General features: G+C 40.4%; 1 protein-coding gene across 4 annotated transcripts in view; it reads right to left on the bottom strand.

The window, feature by feature from the left end:
- Positions 1-830: 830 nt before the first annotated feature.
- Positions 831-18,954, bottom strand: part of UBE2V2 (ubiquitin conjugating enzyme E2 V2) — a 45,791-nt gene continuing 27,667 nt past the window's right edge. For all 4 annotated transcript variants that reach the window (XM_062188510.1, XM_062188511.1, XM_062188512.1 and 1 more), the window contains 3 exons: positions 17,797-17,945; positions 13,510-13,635; positions 831-3,387 (listed from right to left, as the gene is read on the bottom strand). In XM_062188510.1, coding sequence (XP_062044494.1) covers positions 3,241-3,387; positions 13,510-13,635; positions 17,797-17,945 — 422 coding nt within the window. In that variant the 3' untranslated portion in view covers positions 831-3,240. The remainder of the gene's footprint in view (positions 3,388-13,509; positions 13,636-17,796; positions 17,946-18,954) is intronic.

The raw sequence follows: 18,954 nt of genomic DNA on the forward strand, positions 1-18,954 counted from the left end.
CCTAACTCCAACTTCCTGCTAATGTGTACCCAGGGAGGCAGCAGGTTCAGGTACTTGGGTCTCTACCACCCACATGGGAGACCTGAACCGAAAACTTGGCTCCCAGGAATTTGGGGAGTGAATCAGCAGATAGGAGTTGTCTGTCTCTTGTCTCACAAATTAAAAAAAAGATTGACATGGTTTTGACTTAACACTGTCTCTCCATGATGCACCTATTGAAGCCAACACCAAACCTACTAAGAAAAAATATTAGTATTTTCCAGCTGTGTCCTCTAAATTTTCAAAACAATATACGGTTACTTCAAAAAGTTCATGGAAAATGTTTAATGCAAAAAGATTCTGAAATTCATGCTTTTCTACAATATGCATTTCCTAAGAACTTTTTGAAGGCTCCCTCAAATGCATGGATTTTACTTTTTTTTTGCACCAAAGCACTTACCTTTTAATTCTATTCCCTAATCTCCCTGAAGTACCATCATATTACTTCCATCTGTATTTATTGATAATATATAGTTAGTGGGCATTAACATTAAAATCCATGTAGTTGTATTAAGTAATCTCAACTAAAAAATAAATCATAAGTGAGTCAAACTAATCCTTTCTGCAAGCATCTGTTCAAATTTTAAGGGTGACAAATTCTTTTTAAGAATAATATAAAATTGTAATTCTCTATTTTTATCACAAGAAATACCAATGATTAAATTTCCAAATGTTTATGTTCCCAGATCCTGTACAGTTACACATAAACCCGTAACAAATTCCATTTCTGTAAAATGCTAGAAAAATGTTTTTAAGTACCAATTCTGAAAGTCAACAAAATCATTAAAGCATTACACTGACCTAACAGGACAAGAATTTTATTTTTATAATTTTTATTAACATATGATCATCCTCATGGATCTTACTTGCTGGCCTTTTAAACAAATTTCTAAGGCAATTTCACAATTCATTTAAGGTTAATACCACACAAGACCTATGGCATTAGCCACTTTACAAAACAAAGGAAAAATTGCTTCAAAACTGCTGTCTTAGAAATGTTACTATACTTAAGAGTGGCTCTAGATGAACTCCTCCTATAATCAACCAGTGTGTCTCACACTGCAGGCACATCTCGATTGTGACATGCAAAATGGAGTCTGCCTTGGAGGCTGGTTAACCGGCATGCAGATTTCTGCAGAATTCCATAGTCCCAAAAATAAGAGAAGAAATAAACACTGTGGGGCTGACTCTGGCAACACAGGCTTGGGCATAAAAGAAAACTTCGCAAGAGCTGAAGTGGTTTAGGACAAGCCACTGAAGTTCCTAGGATCCTCAGTCAGCAAACAGCACTCAAATAATTATGAGCTTCCAGGTATTTGGGCAAGACAGGCTTTCAAAGCAGAGGCTATTCCAAATACTGATTGAAACCATCAGTTAGCTTTTACAGCATCAGAGTAAATCAACCTAATTTCCCCCTAAGTGGCTAAAAATGTGTAAGACTACATTTCAAGGTCATAGTTCATTTCAAATCTATGTTAATAAATCACACATGTACTAATTTGTATGTTCTCTACATGTAATTTTAAAACATTTTAAACATCTTTGATAATTAAGATAAATTAGTCATATGGAAATTAGTAAGTTTAGACAAATTGCATTGGCATTACTGTACCAAGAAAAAGCAGTTCAAAGCTTTAATTGTGAATGAGCATAACACAGACATGTAGGGCGTGCATGAGAAATTTGTCTTTGTTGTACTATAAAAGTAAGAAAATATTTTAATATATGTCCAGGTTGATTAAACATCTAATTTGACTTTTGGCATTCATAATTCTGGTTTGCCTATGTAGACTGGGGAGAAGGTTGAGTAAAATTATTAAGCCAACCAAAATGAAAGGTGAGTTTACCTGACCACTTTTCTTTTCTTCAATGAATACATAACATAAGAAAACAACATTTTCAACAAAGCAGTACACTCAGTGCTTTGAAGTGAACAGTGACCTCAGGTCACTGAAGAGAACATAAATGGATTTTCAACTTCAGAGTTTACATGTTTGTTATAATGGAATGTGGGTGGATAAAACTAGTCCTCATCAGCGTTAAAAGCATTAACTGGAGAAGGAAATGTCTCCAATTTGTTCAATCTATTAACCAAAATTTTTCAGGGAAAAAATAAAGGCAAAAGATGTTACAAAGTAAAACAGCATGTATCTGTGAATAATTTGCAATCTATAATTCTGTTAAGAATTATTAAATTCAAAAATCATTTTAATATTATTTCTGGTGAGATCAAATTTAAAATGTAACATCTGGGATTCTTCCTTGTCCAAGGTAGTTAAACAAATCAGGTAATTTGTTCTGTGAAATACTCTGCAAATTCCAATTCACAAGTATACAAAGCAGAATTATACTAAAAGGTGCTTACAGATGAAAAACTACAGTAATTCCAATTTGTGCTACCTTGGCAAGGTACTGTACACAAATTGTATCAACATAATAGAAATGGCACAGTCTCCGAGGACACTTTCCACATTTTATTTACATTTTATGACTAACTTTAATTTCAAAATCACATATCCATACACCTATTTTCTTTTTTTGTTGACTTCACTTGAACTTAAATGCATGGTTTGTTAAAACAAAGAATGTAAACAAATATTTACCATGTCTGTTACATGTAACACACAGGAACAGCTTTTAACAGAAATTCATCGACCCCCCCAACATTTTTTTTATTATAAATACAGGTATCAAAACAATCCTGAACATATTTTTATACTACTAGTAGTCAGCACCCACACCGCTTTAAAATTTAACACAATTTGTGACAATATTCATTGTACCTGCTACTTTAAACAATTTCAACTGCAGCTCTTTCACTAAGCAAGATGGATAAAGCATGCCATTTCTGTTTGTCCTTCTTGGGATTTTTACTTTTCAGAAACACACGTTTCCACTGCCATCTCACACGTCTCGCCACGCTTGCGTCTTGTAAACCCGAATCCTACTTGGAGCACTCCAGGTTTATGTTTAAATGACAGTGCCTCAACAAGAGAAAGAAAAATTGTGCTGCATTTTTCCTCCCGTTACCTGAAAACATAATGGGTGTACATATATTAAATATATTACAAATGTCCGGGTCACATATACCAGCTGGAATTCTTTACTGAATGTGTGGGTATTCTGCATTGTGATATTTAATCAAGACATTAATATGAGTAGAAGGTTGTTGATTTAAGACAAGTTTGAGATCCATTAAAATTAATTGTTGTATGTTTGTCCTTCTGGTGGCTGTGGAAGCTTCATATTTTCTTTGGACATCATTAGACGTCTTAGCTCTTGAAGTACAACTTTAATGCTATATGAATTTTGCCATTTTGCTAATACTGGTATGCTCCGTGCATCCACCTGAAATGGAAGAAATGAGTACAATCAACTACCAAATTTAAAAGTACAAGAGCACTGATTTTTGTAAACACACTTTACTAAATGTGCTTTTAAAAATTCATAGCCTTGCTCCATATTGAAAAAAGTATACTATGAAATCACAGATTGAGAATTAATATAGTATTTAGGGAAAATATTCCTTCTTTAATAGATTCTTCCTAAAAATCTGGATCTTTTTTCTTGTTTTTTTAAATTTTACAATAAAAAATGTGAACTTTGTCAGAAATAAACATTAAATAATCACTTTGCAAACAAATTTACTAATTCTTTCTTGATGAAATAAAGTTGGATATGTCCTCTCTATTTCCATTTCACTATCCAAAGTCCAGGCAATTATCTAACACTGACATTTATGTGAGAGTGCTACCTGATCTCTGCTTTCAGATTTTTATTTCCATTCTATTTTATGCTCTACTCTGTGTGGTGGAATGAGAAGGCCATGCCAAGATGGCTGCGGGCAAGCGAGAGTCAGTTACTCAGGAATGGTTTTGAGTCCCACCTGGCAACAGGCTATGATTGAATGGCTTTGGAAACTGCCTGGCAACAGGCTGTGATTGGTTGGGGCATAGACCGCCCCTTGACCGGATTGGCTGGTCTTGGCTATATAAGCTGTTGTACTAACTGAAATAAACGAGTCTGCGGGCTGCTTGAGCCTACTTTCACCCGACTCCCGGGGTCTGTGTGGTGACTCCGCGCCTCTAGCCCCCACCATGCTCCTCCTCTCAGAAACGAATCCACTGCAACATTGTTGAGAAATCAACTGCAACAACTCTGCATTAATATTCCATTGTGAAAGCCACACAGACTGGGAGTGGCCTCAAAGCCCCATTCTCAGGTAACTATCAACACTCGGCCTCCCTGAGGTTCCCTGCAAAACTCCACTCTCAAAGCCTTTCTAGATTTGGTCTCACAGCTCACTCATTGGGGAACTGCTTGTTCTTCCCTACATCCTACTCTGGGTGTTTTCAGTAACAACTGAGGTAAAAAGGAAAGTGATCAAAATACATAATCAGAAAAGCTGGGAAATGACATGTCTCTAGAGGTACTGAACAATCCCAACACATACCTTAGGAATACCTAAGATCACACAAATGTACAGGGCTGTGCACAGGCTCACAAAAGACCTGAGAAGGTTATAAGCACTCATTTATGGCTGACCACAAGCAACAAATGGAATTTCTACAATATACATTTGAGAGGTTCAATTTAAACATGTCAATCAACATAATATGCCATATTAATAAAGAACAAAACCAATGATCATCTCAATATATGCAACAACAAAAAAGGGCTTGACAAAAATCCAGTAACCCTTTATGTGGGCAAAGGTAGATTGCGTGATAGATAGCTTTTAAAATGGCTCCTGGTATTCATGCCTTATGTAATCTCTCCCCTTCAGTATGGGCTAGACTTTTTCTTGTTAATTTGTATAAATACAAAAAGTTGTGCACTACTAACATTGATTGCAGTTGTGTATGCACCCATGAAACTAACACCACACTCTAAGCTATAAACCTACTCATCAACTGCGAAGGCTACCTCCTGCTTATTATTTTTGTGTATTTGCAGTGATTTGCTACTAATGAATACAGTATCTGGATGTCATTTCAAATACTAAATCATATCTGATTTTAAAAAGTTCTGGCTCCCACCCCACTCTTGTTTGTTTTCATTCACTTACTTGCACAAGATGGATGGTTTTTAACTGCCCTCCCTATGTGGCATGGAACCCCATGAGGGGGTCTCTGGGAAACAGCCTGAGAGAAACTGAGGTTCATTCTAGCCGTTTCAGGCATTTAGAGATTGAGTCAGCAGATCTCTCCCTGTCTGTGTCTCTTCCAAATAAATGAAAATAAATTTTAAAACATAATGAATTACCACTTCACACACACTAGAATGGCTACAATCAAAAACACATACAGTAACAAGTGTCAGCAAGAAAGCAGAATGTGGAACCTTCCTACACCTCTGACAGTAATCTAAGATGTCTAACCATGTCGGTCAAGAGTCTGGCAGTTTCTCCAAAAATAAAGCACAGTTACCATATGATCTAGCAATTCTACTCCTAAGTATCTACTCAAAAAAAATGAAAATATTTGCACACACATTTATACACAAATGTTCACAGCATAATTATTCATGATAGCCCAAAGTGGAAAGATACAGATGTCCACTGGATGACAAATGGATAAAAAAGCATGATACATGCATCCGCTGGCATATTATATCCAGCAAAAAAGAATAAATTACTGATACATACTACAGCACAGATGAACCTTGAAAATATTGTATCACAAAATAACATGTTATTGTATGATCCTGTTTATTTATTTATTTTTATGACAGGCAGAGTGGACAGTGAGAGAGAGAGACAGAGAGAAAGGTCTTCCTTTTCTGTTGGTTCACCCCTCAATGGCCACTGTGGCTGGTGCGCTGCAGCCAGTGCACCGCGCTGATCCGAAGGCAGGAGCCAGGTGCTTCTCCTGGTCTCCCATGGGGTGCAGGGCCCAAGCACTTGGGCCATCCTCCACTGCACTCCCAGGCCATAGCAGAGAGCTGGCCTGGAAGAGGGGCAACCGAGACAGAATCCGGCGACCCGACCGGGACTAGAACCCGGTGTGCCGGTGCCACTAGGCGGAGGATTAGCCTATTGAGCAACGGCGCCGGCCTATGTATGATCCTGTTTATATCAAATGTCCAAAACAGACAAATCTATAAAGACAGAAAGCACATTAGAGTAGGTGTTTAGGGTGAGGTGGTATGGGAAATGACAACTAATGGGTACAGATTTTCTTTGGGAAGAAAAAAAATGTTCTAAAATTGGATTGTGGTAATGGATCCACAATCCTCTGGATTCTAAAGAAAATAAAATAAATAAAAAAACACTGTACACTTTAAATGGATGAATTGTATGAAAGGTGAATTATAACACAATAGAAGTATTTGAAAACAGAAAAATATTAATTTGAGTTGATACTTCTCTTTGTAATTAAAATAAGAAAATGTGATAATGTTCAGATGTTTTTAAAATGCTGCCTCTAAAGCTTAGTTAGAAGAGCAGCAATCCCTTTGCTTATTCTAAACAGACTCCACAACTGAACAGCAGTTTATAAAATAAGTGCAGAGAATACCAAGCTATTTCCAAAGTAGAAACAAACACTCCCAACTGCAAATGGTAGTAAAATAAACCTAAGTGATTGCAAATCCTGTGAAATACCAACAATGCACAAAAAAAGTGGAGGAAAAAAAGAACAAAAAATATGTAGAAAAATGAGAAAAAAAAGCATGAGAAAATAAATATTATGTCAGAACAAAACCTGCATCTTATCAGACTATAATATACAGGAACCACCAAAACTTGGACCTCACAGTATAAAGCACTGTAATTTATGTTTTACATTGCTAACCACCCACAAGGAATCAATTTTCCTAGTTGTATTAAATAGATATAAACAAGAATTACTGCTTGTGAAATACAATTTATCAGGTGCTTAAACAGATTCAAAATATATTAAACTATCATGGCATAATCACCAATGGCTAGCAAGAAATTCTGCACTAGTTACTGGTTATAAAAATAACAATCCTTTGGGGCTGGCACTGCAGCAAAGTGGGTAAAGTCGCCACCTGTAATGATGGCATCCCATATGGGCGCTGGTTCAAGTCCCAGCTGCTCCAGCTCTCTGCTATGGCCTGGGAAAGCAGTGGAGGATAGCCCAAGTACTTGGGTCCCTGCACCTGTGTGGGAGACCCAGAAGAAATTCCTGGCTTCTGGCTTCAGATCAGCGCAGCTCCAGCCATTGTGGCCAATTGGGGAGTGAACCAGCGGATGGAAGACCTCTCTCTCTACCTCTCCTTCTCTCTGTGTAACTCTTTCAAATAAATAAATAAATCTTAAAAAAAAAAAAAATAACAATCCAAATTCTTAGCTATCAAAACAAAAACTGATGTCCAATACATACACACTACTCCCACCTCTCTCTCTCTATATATATATATATATACCTATACTCATATACCTATACTCATACAACTAAAATCAGTATTTATTTTACTGTTCTGCAGTCTCCTTTGCAGAATGACAACGCGAAAGGCCAGTGGGAATGCACATTCACAGGAAACTCTTTCTTAGATGCTGTTGGCAGGGCAGACACTGACACAAGCCTGCAGAGAGAAGCTTAGTCATAATTAATGAAGCTGAACACAAGCCTTGCACCTCAGCATACATCCCACATGTAGTTCTATTTCCCAACAGCAGTGTTATTCAAAGCAAAGCCACAGAACAGTGTTGGGCCATGAAGTGAGTTTCACTGACCCTTGACAAGACTGAGAGATTGTCAATTTCTTTTTTTTCTTTTTTTGACAGGCAGAGTTAGTGAGAGAGAGTGACAGAAAGAAAGGTCTTCCTTCCATTGGTTCACCCCCCAAATGGCTGCTATGGCCGGCGTGCTGCACCGATCCGAAGCCAAGAGCCAGGTACTTTCTCCTGGTCTTCCACGCAGGTGAAGGGCCCCAGCACTTAGGCCATCCTCCACTGTCTTCCTGGGCCACAGTAGAGAGCTAGACTGGAAGAGGAGCACCCGGGACAGAACTGGCGCCCCAACTGGGACTAGAACCAGGAGTACCCAACACTACAGGCAGAAGATTAGCTTAGTGAGCCGCGATGCTGGCAAAGATTGCCAATTTCTTGACAGAAATTGAGAGTAAGGTTTTAGGAAGTTCTATAGGGATTTAACAGGAAAAAAAATTTTATTTAAAAATTTTGGCCGGCGCCGCAACTCACTAGGCTAATCCTCCGCCTTGCGGCGCCGGCACACCGGGTTCTAGTCCCGGTCGGGGCACCAGATTCTGTCCCGGTTGCCCCTCTTCCAGGCCAGCTCTCTGCTGTGGCCAGGGAGTGCAGTGGAGGATGGCCCAAGTGCTTGGGCCCTGCACCCCATGGGAGACCAGAAGCACCTGTCTCCTGCCATCGGATCAGTGCGGTGCGCCGGCCGCAGCGCGCCAACCGCGGCAGCCACTGGAGGGTGAACCAACGGCAAAGGAAGACCTTTCTCTCTGTCTCTCTCTCTCACTGTCCACTCTGCCTGTCAAAAAAAAAAAAAAAAATGAAAGCACAGGTGTTTGGCTTAGCAGTTGAGACACACTGCTTGGGATGCCTGCAACGCTTGAGTTCAAGTCACAGGTCCGCTCCGGATTCTTCCCCAGGAGAAGGCAGGTAGGCAATGGCTCAAATACTTGGGTCCCTGCCAATTACATGAGACCTGGATTGAGTTCCTCACTACTGGCTTCAGACTGGCCCAGCCCCAGCTGTATTGGACATTTGGAGAAGGAACCAGCAGATGGAAGATCCTTCTTTTTTTTTTTTTTTTCTTTTTTTTTTTTTTTTTGATAGGCAGAGTTAGACAGAGAGACAGAGAGAAAGGTCTTCCTTTTTTTCTGTTGGTTCACCCTTCAATGGCCGTTGCAGCCGGTGTGCTGCAGCCAGCATACCGTGCTGATGCGCAGCCAGGAGCCTGGCACTTCCTCCTGGTCTCCCATGCGGTGCAGGGCCCAAGCACTTGGACCATCCTCCACTGCCTTTCTAGGCCACAGCAGAGCTGGACTGGAAGAGGGGCAACCGGGACAGAACCGGTGTCCCAAGTGAGACTAGAACCCAGGGTGCCGGCGCTGCAGGTGGAGGATTAGCCTATTGAGCCACGGCGCCGGCCAGAAGATCTTTCTTTCTATAGAGCTCTGCCTTAGAAATAAATAAAAATGAATAAACATCTTTAATTTGAACTTGGGTCTTGTGTCTTTATTTCATTTTTCTAAAAATGCTCTTTTATTGTATATTTTTAAAGTATTGATCCACACAGATTAGAAATAAATAAACCAGGGCCAGGGTTGTGGCGTAGTGGGTAAAGCTGCAGCCTGCAGCGCTGGCATCCCATATGGGTGCCGGTTCAAGTCCCAGCTGCCCCACTTCTGATCCAGCTCTCTGCTATGGCCTGGGAAAGCAGTAGAAGAAGATGGCCCAACTCTTTGGGCCCTTGCACCTGCATGGGAGACCCAGAAAAAGCTCCTGGCTCCTGAATGGCACAGCTCCAGCTGTTGCAGCCAATTGGGGAGTGAACCAGAGGATGGAAGACCTCTCTCTCTCTGCCTCTCCTCTCTCTGTGTAACTCTTTCAAATAAATAAATAAATCTTTAAAAACAAAAAAAAGAAACCAACTAATGGCACCTTGAGAAGCACAGCCCTAGGGTAGAGTACTAGTATAAGAATATTCACTGTAGAAATCCTTTCAGTGGAAACTGAAAACAAACCAGATGCCCAGCAAGTGAGAATGGAATATTATGCAACAAAAACAAGCAATTTAACTTGGATGACTCAACATAGATGACGTTGAAAATCACCAACATGAATATGATACCAAAGTGCTACATGCACATGTGTATAGTGAAAGAGCAATAATCTTATACAGAACTATTAAACACCAAGTCCAAGACTACCTCTGTGGAAAGCAAGAAAAAGGCACACAGAGAGTTAGCTCCAAGCATAATATGGTATATGCAATAAAAAGATTTGTGACAAATAAAACAAATGTTAGGACCTGGCAAAGCTAGGTGGAAGATACATAGATGTTGGTTATATTATTTTCATCTATATGTTACAAAATAGCTTTTTAAAAAAAAATACTTTATCCATTTGAAACACAGAGTGACAGAGAGAAAAAGAAAGAGATCCTCTATCTTCTGGTTCACTTCCCAAATGACTACAAAGACCAAGGATGGGCCAGGCTGAGGCCAGAAGCCTATAGTTCCATTTGGATTTACCATATGGGTGGCAGGGGCCCAACCACTAAGGACCATCCTCTGCTGCTTTTCCAGGCATACTACCAGGGAACTGGATCAGAAGCAGAGCAGCCAGACTCAAACCAGCACTCTGATATAGGATGCCAGCATAATAGGCAGCAGCTTTAACCCACTGCACCACAATGCCAGCCCCTGGAAATATTTCTTTTAAAAACACCATAAGTAAAACCAAGAGTAAAATAAAATGAATAACACAGTGTCTACAACAGAATAAACTAAGGAATTTAATTCAAACTGGGGAGTCAGAAATAACATATCTCAGAAAGTAACATTTATTTACAGTGAGAAGTATGTGAGAAACCCATGGGGACTGACCAGACTGGGAAAAGAGATGTCCAGACAGGATGAAAAGAGAAAAGTGTAAAAGCCCAAGGCCAGATGAAAGGCATGCAGGAGCTCCCAAAGAGCCATGGTAAGAAGCAGGTACATTGAGGCTGAAGTCATTAAAGATTTTCAACTACATAAATGAAAAGACACAATCTGTGTTTTAGGAAGATCCCTCTTGCTGCTTGCTTTGTAAAGTATAATCAGGAGTCGGCTCAGTGGCGTAGCGGGTAAAGCTGCCGCCTGCAGTGCTCGCATCTCATATGGGCGTTGGTTCGAGTCCCAGCTGCTCCACTTCCTATTGAGCTGTCTGCCACGGCCTGGGAAAGCAGCGGAGGATGGCCCAAGTCTCTTGGGCCCTTGCCCAGTGTGTGGGAAACCAGGAGGAAGCTCCTGACTCCTGGCTTCAGATCAGCACAGCTCAGGCTGTTACTAGTGGATGGAAGACTTTCTCTCTCTCTCTCTCTCTCTGCCTCTGCCTCTGCCTCTGCCTCTCTGTAACTCTGCCTTTCAAATAAATAAATAAATCTTAAAAAAAAAAAAAAAAAGTATAACCAGAAAAGTTGTTAGAAGAATCCAGACAAGGTCAACATTCACGGCAGCAAAGTAAACAGAAATGTAAGACCTGACTCAAGTTACATGTAGAACATAAAACTGCTAAGACTTAATTTAATAACTGAACTGAGGGAAGGAGGCAAAATGTCAAAAATGAACAGAGGCCCATGAGATTAAGGAAAGCTTGCAAGACGTAGGTCTGAAATTTAATCTAGAATTTCTCAGCTCCCACAACAACACAGAACCCATCATTAGTTATTTAATTTACAGAAGCTATAATATGAACATAAACCAGTAGTTGAAAAGAACACCTATGTCTAGTAGAGAAAGCTAGCTAACAAAATAGCTTTCTCATAGAGAAAACTGTATAATAAAAGAAATTCCCTAAACAATATCCTTCCTGTAAATTCAAATGCTTCATGGTCCAGCTTCCATCAAATCTCTAATAAATATTAGACCATAAAGAAATAGATAAATGTGCACATGGTAATTTCTAAAATAACCACTGAAAGAACACAGAAAATGAAAAAAAAAAAATGAGAATCATTCCAAAAGTAGACAAGAAACGGCAGGAAAATAGAAACCACCAACTAAGATGATCTATTTGAACCTGAACATATCAGTACTGTTTATTAAATCTACTCAAACTAAATGTTCCCAGTAAATCAAACACTGAGGCTGCAAAGGAACCTCTTAGGAACCAGCTCTGAATTAGCCCACAGACTGAAAGAGGAGCTACAGAAAATGGCCAGGCAGGTCCAGGCAGGTCCAGCCAGGGCTGAGGCTTCTCTTGACCTTTTCTACCTCCTCCTTCTTCAAGGTCATACCTTGGGGTCAGTGTGCCCAGCAGGGAGGCACCAGTCCCTCTGGAGGCTAGTCTTGGATCTGTTTATTAGGCAGTCGTAAGGGAGTAAAGGGTTGGCTGTGAGGCTTGCTGCCACAAGTGTGGGTCACATGCAGCGGGAATTGAGCAAATAAGTAAATGCATTGGGGAAAATGGAGGACATGTTTCTCAATGTTGAACGAGGTAATTACAAATATGGAAAAGAAATCTAGAATAAACCCTGCAAAGGTATTGGAATAGATTTGGAGGTATTAGTACAACTTGTCATTTTTAATAGATAGTGGACTGATAGGAAGAAGGAAAAAGGGAGGGAGAAAATTGAGAGGATGAATATGTATACACACATCTTAGAAGTACAAAATACATTTTCTTACATAATATGAAAATAAGCCAGTAGTTGAGAACAGCTATGTCTGGTAGTGAGGACTTGTGCAGGGAGAAGGAACACAGGGGTGGGAAGAGGGGATGTCAAGGATACTGACAGCATCTTATCCCTAAAATGATGACCATTTTACCCACAATGTTACTTTGCTTCTTAACGTGTACTCTGCAAGTGAATGCGCTGGCAACATGGCACCAGGACAGCCCAGGCTTCAAGGTCTTAATATGAACACTACAAGCTACTTCTACTTATACTGGAAACTTAAAATTTCCATTCATTTGTGTGGGTCAGGTACAGCATGTCATTTTTTTTTTTTTTTTTGACAGGCAGAGTGGACAGTGAGAGAGAGAGACAGAGAGAAAGGTCTTCCTTTGCCGTTGGTTTACCCTCCAATGGCTGCCACGGCCGGCGCACCGCGCTGCGGCCGGCGCACCGCGCTGATCCGATGGCAGGAGCCAGGTGCCTATCCTGGTCTCCCATGGGGTGCAAGGCCCAAGCACTTGGGCCATCCTCCACTGCACTCCCTGGCCACAGCAGAGAGCTGGCCTGGAAGAGGGGCAGCCGGGACAGAACCGGCGCCCCGACCGGGACTAGAACCCGGTGTGCCGGCGCCGCAAGGCGGAGGATTAGCCTAGTGAGCCGCGGCGCCGGCCACAGCATGTCATTTTGGTTTATTTGCTTTAAAGAAATAACCATACCCAGCCATGACTGTTCTAATAAAGACATACTTGTTCCTCAAAGAAAAACTCCTTCATGAATATTCATCCTTTTACTCTCATCAAAAGTACTTAACCCTAAGAAAAATAGCATTCAAAGAGAAATAATGATCATCTTTTCACCAATCACAGATTGGACCAAAATATGACTACTGAAGTAATTAGAAAAACCCCAAGGAAAGTGTCACCATCACATCCACCTAGGTAGGTACATTAAAGTTTTAATGATAGCCTGACTAAAAAAAAAACACGACAAACTTCTTCAGACTTTCAAACAAGAATTTTTTTTTTTGAAAAACAAAAGCATTTTTGAAAAACTTTTTTTGGAAAGCTAAACAAAAGTTTTTAAACACTTTCTCTCGACAATAGTTTATGTATTATGTAAGAATAAAATGACTATTATAACTTACCATTCCACTGGAATTATTTATCCCATTCATATTAATTTTTGTTACAAATCTAACTGATGGAGGAGCTTCTGGGTATTTAGGTCCACATTCTACTTTCAGACTATATATTCTGTTCTCATAATTTGTCTGTAAGGCAAAAAGAGAGGATAATCAAAATTACAATACCTAAAATAGTAATGTCTAAGTGATAATAAAGTGATGAAGTACAGTATGACTGTACATGACATGAGAGTGTTTACAATTAAGAACTTAGTTTTTGGGTCTACCATGTGGCACCAGCATGCCCTACAGGCACCGGTTCGAGTCCCAGCTGCTCCACTTCCCATCCAGCTCCCTGCTAATGCTTCTGGGAAAACAGCAGAAGACAGCCCAAGTGCTTGGGTCCCTGTACCTTCATGGGAGACCTGGGCTCCTGGCACCAGATAAGCTCAGAACCAGTAGATAGAAGATATCTTGGGGCCGGCACTGTGGTGCAGCAGGTTAATGCCTTGGCCTGAAGCGCCGGAATCCCATATGGGCGCCGGTTCAAGACCCAGCTGCTCCACTTCCGATCCAGCTCTCTCCTATGGCCTGGGAGGATAGCAGTAGAAGATGGCCCAAGTCCTTGGACCCCTGCACCTGCATGGGAGACCTGGAAGAAGCTCCTGGCTCCTGTCTTCGGATCGGCACAGTTCCAGCCGTTGCGGCCAATTGGTGAGTGAACCATCGGATGGAGGACCTCTCACTCTCTCTCTCTCTGCCTCTCCTCTGTGTAACTCTGACTTGCAAATAAATAAATATATCTTTAAAAAAAACAAAAAAGAAGATATCTCTCTTTCTCTCTTTGTAACTCTGCCTTTCAAATAAACTAATCCATTTTTTTAAAAAACTTAGTTTTCTATATTCAAATTTATCTGACCTATATGGTTAGAAAAAAATGTAGCAAGCATACTTAAAAGTAGATGAACTACAAAGAAAGAAAACCACTTATATTTAAATTTTCAGTAAAGAGTTTACATTGTGGGAGGAGGTACCCCTTAATTTGTCACATACATATGAAGGTTCCTGTTTCTCAGGATAGTCTGTTTGTTCCTATTGTCTCAGTATTAATTAATAGTACCTCTTTTCATTCTCAAAAGGGTCTCACTGGGTAGCAAATTTGAAGTTACCTATGTATAAAGCAATCAGTAACTTATAACCAAAGGAAAATATCCTGTCATATTTTATTATAGTCATAAATTCATTACAGGTTATACTACATTACTATTTCATTAATTTTGTGGTTCATTAAATCCTCTTATCTGAATTCAGACATACAACAGCAAACTTTATGCTTATACAGCATTTTAAAGCAGTTTCTTAATTACAAAGTTTAATTAATATTACTTCCTTATAAAACAGCTATTTCAAGATATAAATATGTGACTAAAATCAGATCTCAAAAGATCATCTTATCTCTGCTTCTCCAATCTGGATGCATAGACTCTCCATAGAAAAGCATTTTAAAAAAATAACATCCTCCCACACCTCAAAATTCTAAAACATTAAAAATACTTGAGGGGCCAGTATTGTGGCGAAGCAGGTAAAGCTACTGCCTGCAGCGTCAGCATCCCATATGGGCACCAGTTCGAGACCCAGCTGCTTCACTTATGATCCAGCTCTCTGCAGTGGCCTGGGAAAGCATTAGAACATGGCCCAAGTCCTTGGGGCTGCACCTATGTGGGAGACCTTGAAGAAGCTCCTGGCTCCTGGCTTCGAATTGGCTCAGCTCCAGCTGTTGCAGCCAACTGGGGAGTGAACCAGCAAATGGAAAATCTCTCTCTCTCCCTCTCTGCCTCTTCTTTCTCTCTCTGTGTAACTCTTTCAAATAAATAAATAAATCTTTAAAAAAAAATACTTGAAGTATTTGGAAACAATATGGGTTGAAGTACCAGCTCCACTCCCAATTTCAGCTTCCTGCTAATGTGCACCCTGGGAAGCAGCAGGTAATGGCTCAAATGGATGGATCCCAGACAGGAAATCCAGACTGAATTCCCAGCTCCTAGCTTTGACCTGGCCCAGCCCCAGATGTTGTGAGCATCTGGGAGTAAACCAGCAGATGGGAGCTTTGTCTGTTTCGCCCTTAAAAAAAAAACAAACAAAAAATCCTTAGCCTACCTTTTAGAAGTAAACATCACGCTAAGTCTGAAACCTTTGATTAATTTTATCAATTCTAAATTTTAAATTAACAAACAAGTCTTTCTGTTGCATAACAAAAGGCCAGAGCAAAATAAAAAAAGGAGAGTTTAAGAAAAAGGAACTACAATTTACTAAGCACTTTTCTTTTGTCTCATTTAATTTTCACACTTTCTTGAGACTGACTGATTTCAAAGGCAGAGTTAGAAAGAGGAGAGAGAGAAGAAAAGAGAGGAGAAAGAGACTGATACTACTCCCCAAATGGCCACAACTGCCAGGGTCAAGGCAGGCCCAAGGCAGGAGCTTGGAACTCCATCAGGTCTCCCTTGTGAGTGGCAGGGGTCCAAGCACTCTGGCCACTTTCTGCTGCTTTCCCAGGTGCATTAACAGGGAGCTGGATAGGAAGTGCAGTAACCAGGGACTCTGACTGCGATGTCAGCGTCGCAAGTGATGGCTTAACCCGCTGCATCACCACACTGACTTCTAAAAATGGGTATAGCACCTCCATTTACATATGAGAAAACTTGGAAGAGTTCCTACATTAATAATACCAAAAAAGCATTGTTTCTGAACACTGAACACACAAACACACCAAAAATGAAACTGCTGGGGCTGGTGCTGTGGCATGGCAGATAAAGCCATCACCTGCAACACCAGCATATATGGGATGCCAGTTCATATGTCCCTGCTGCTCCACTTTCAATCCAGCTCCCGTCTAATGGCCTGGAAAAAGAAGCAAAAGATGGTCCAAGTGTTTGGGCCCCCTGCCACCTACATGGGAGACCCAGATGTAGCTCCTGGCTTCAGCCTGGCCCAGTGCTGGGCATTGCAGCCACCTGGGGAGTCAACCAGTGGGTGGAAGGTATCTTTCTCTTTCAAAATAAATAAATACATCGTTTAAAAAAAGTTAATCAGGCCTGCATTGTGGTATAGCAGGTAAAGACACCACCTGAGATGCCAGCATCCCTTATGGGCGCTGGTTTGAGATCTGGCTGCTCTGCTTCCGATCCAGCTCCCTGCTTATGCACCTGGGAAGAGCAGAGGAAGACAGCCCAAGTGTTGAGGCCCCTGCCACACACATGGGAGATATAGATGAAGCTTCTGGCTTCAGCCTGGCTCAGCCCTCATGGTTGTAGTCTGGGGAATGAACTAGCAGATGGAATCAATCAATCTCTCTTTCTTCCCCTTTCTCTCTCTCTCTCTCTCTCTCTCTCTCTCTCTCTCTCTCTCTTTCTGTAACTCTTATTTTCAAATAAATAAATCTTAAATCAAACCAAAAAAGTTTTAAACTGGTATTCTTCCCAACAAGTCAAAAACATTACATAATGCACATTTCAAAGACTCACTGCAGTGACTGCAGTGGTCAGGGACCTTGGAGGAGGTAATGCAATGTAAGAGAAAGCTTCCTAATCTAGAAAAAAGGTTTTGAATAAAATCAAAACTTCATAAGCATAAGACAGACCTAAAACTAACATACAAAGGGCCAGTTGCCAATGGTAATACTAGAAAATATTAAGAATCATAGGTTTTTAAGATCAACAAATTGAAGCCTATAGTGCTTCATGGCATGTGAAACATTGGAAGGCAATAACAACATGTACTCAATACAAACCAATTCAGAAACCCCTGTTACACACAAGGAGTTAGTAACATGTATGTCAGAATGATTGCTCTTCCCAAATAACCCCTCCAGGTCCTCACCTTTTTTCCTCTCTATCTGGAATGTTCTCCATCCCCATCACCACCTTCTGAAATCCTACCAGTGAGTCCTTTAAGGTTTATTCCAAAGGCAACTTTCTCCACTGTTCAGCTTTCCTCAATTATTCCAGCTAGAAGAAACATATTCTAAAGTCCTGTAGTGAACCTGTTCTGCCAAATCAGCATCTGTTATTTGTATTGACTTTTTTCTCCTCTACTAAATCACAAATACCTTGATGGCAAGCCCGTATCAATCTCCCCCTCCCAATCCTCCAGATAATCATTATACCCCACACACAGGAAGCACTAGTAAATGGAATTATTTCAGGTAAAAGTTACATTTATTTTAATATCGATAGTATAAAGTTAAATGGTCATTCTAAAATAACTATATATATATATAAACAGAAAGAATATATAATTTATAGCACTGACCCTTGGTGGCCCAATAATCATGCCTGTCCACCTTGTAAGTGTCATATCTTCATCATCTTCAAGGCCCCAGCTAACCGTACCATCGCCTACTCCTTTTTGTCCTTCTTCAAGTTCTTCCAACAAGCGAAAATTACGAGGAACTTTAACTCCTATACAAAAGAACGCCAATGTAAATATAAAAAGCTTGTAACTGTAAGAGGTACACATATTTAAATTGCATTTTTTCCAGGTCAACCCTTACAAGTTATTTCCCCCAAAGACAAAATTCTCATTAAAAATCACTCTTCCCTAGAAAATGCTAAGTCTAATAACCCCTCAAAATAAAAACATTACAGAAAGTACCACTTTAAACATCAACAGTACAGAGCATGTATATAAATTCCTACTTAAACTGTCATAAATCAATCATAAGGAAATCATCATAAAGTAATCATTTTCCCTACTGGTGGTTTCTATGCCTAGTCAAGGACAGAAATAAATATGCAGGGGGACGCCCTTTGGCACAGAAGATTAAGATGCCAGATCAGAGCACAGATTAGAGTCCCAGCTGTCCCACTTCCAATCCAGATCCCTGCTAATGCAACTGGGAAGGCAGCACAAAATGATCCAAATGCTTGTGCCCTTACCACCCACATGATGGAGCTACAGGTTCCTGGCTTCCTCCTGCTCCATCTCCGGCTATTAAGCCATTCGTGGGGTAAACCGGCAGATGCATGATCTCCCTCACTTTCTCTCTGTCACTCCCTCTCTCTGTCACTCTTTCAAATAAATAAAAGGAATAGGCATGACCAGAAAGTTCATAAAAGCTGAAATTCGTTAATATACACTCTATAATCATTTTTAAAAAGTAGAATTATGCTCCATTTTACAAACTGCACCAAAAAGTAGTGTCTTCTAAATTGCCAAAGGTGCTCTTTCCACTGGTAAGGACCCTTACCCCTAGCCAATGATGTCTTGTCTTGGCCACGTCACAGCAGCTCATGTCAGCAGCATCATTTGAGGAGTTAGCTGACTCATGAGCAAATAGACTAACAGTTCCCTATATTATTCTCTTCATTTCCTTGTCCAACACAGCAAACTCTTCACCAACTATTAACTGTTCTCAGATCCTGACTCCATGCCATACATGTTTCTATTCTTTACACTGTATCACTCCTT

The sequence above is a fragment of the Lepus europaeus genome, chromosome 4 (genome assembly GCF_033115175.1).
Source record: "Lepus europaeus isolate LE1 chromosome 4, mLepTim1.pri, whole genome shotgun sequence".
Classification (NCBI taxonomy): Eukaryota; Metazoa; Chordata; class Mammalia; order Lagomorpha; family Leporidae; genus Lepus; species Lepus europaeus.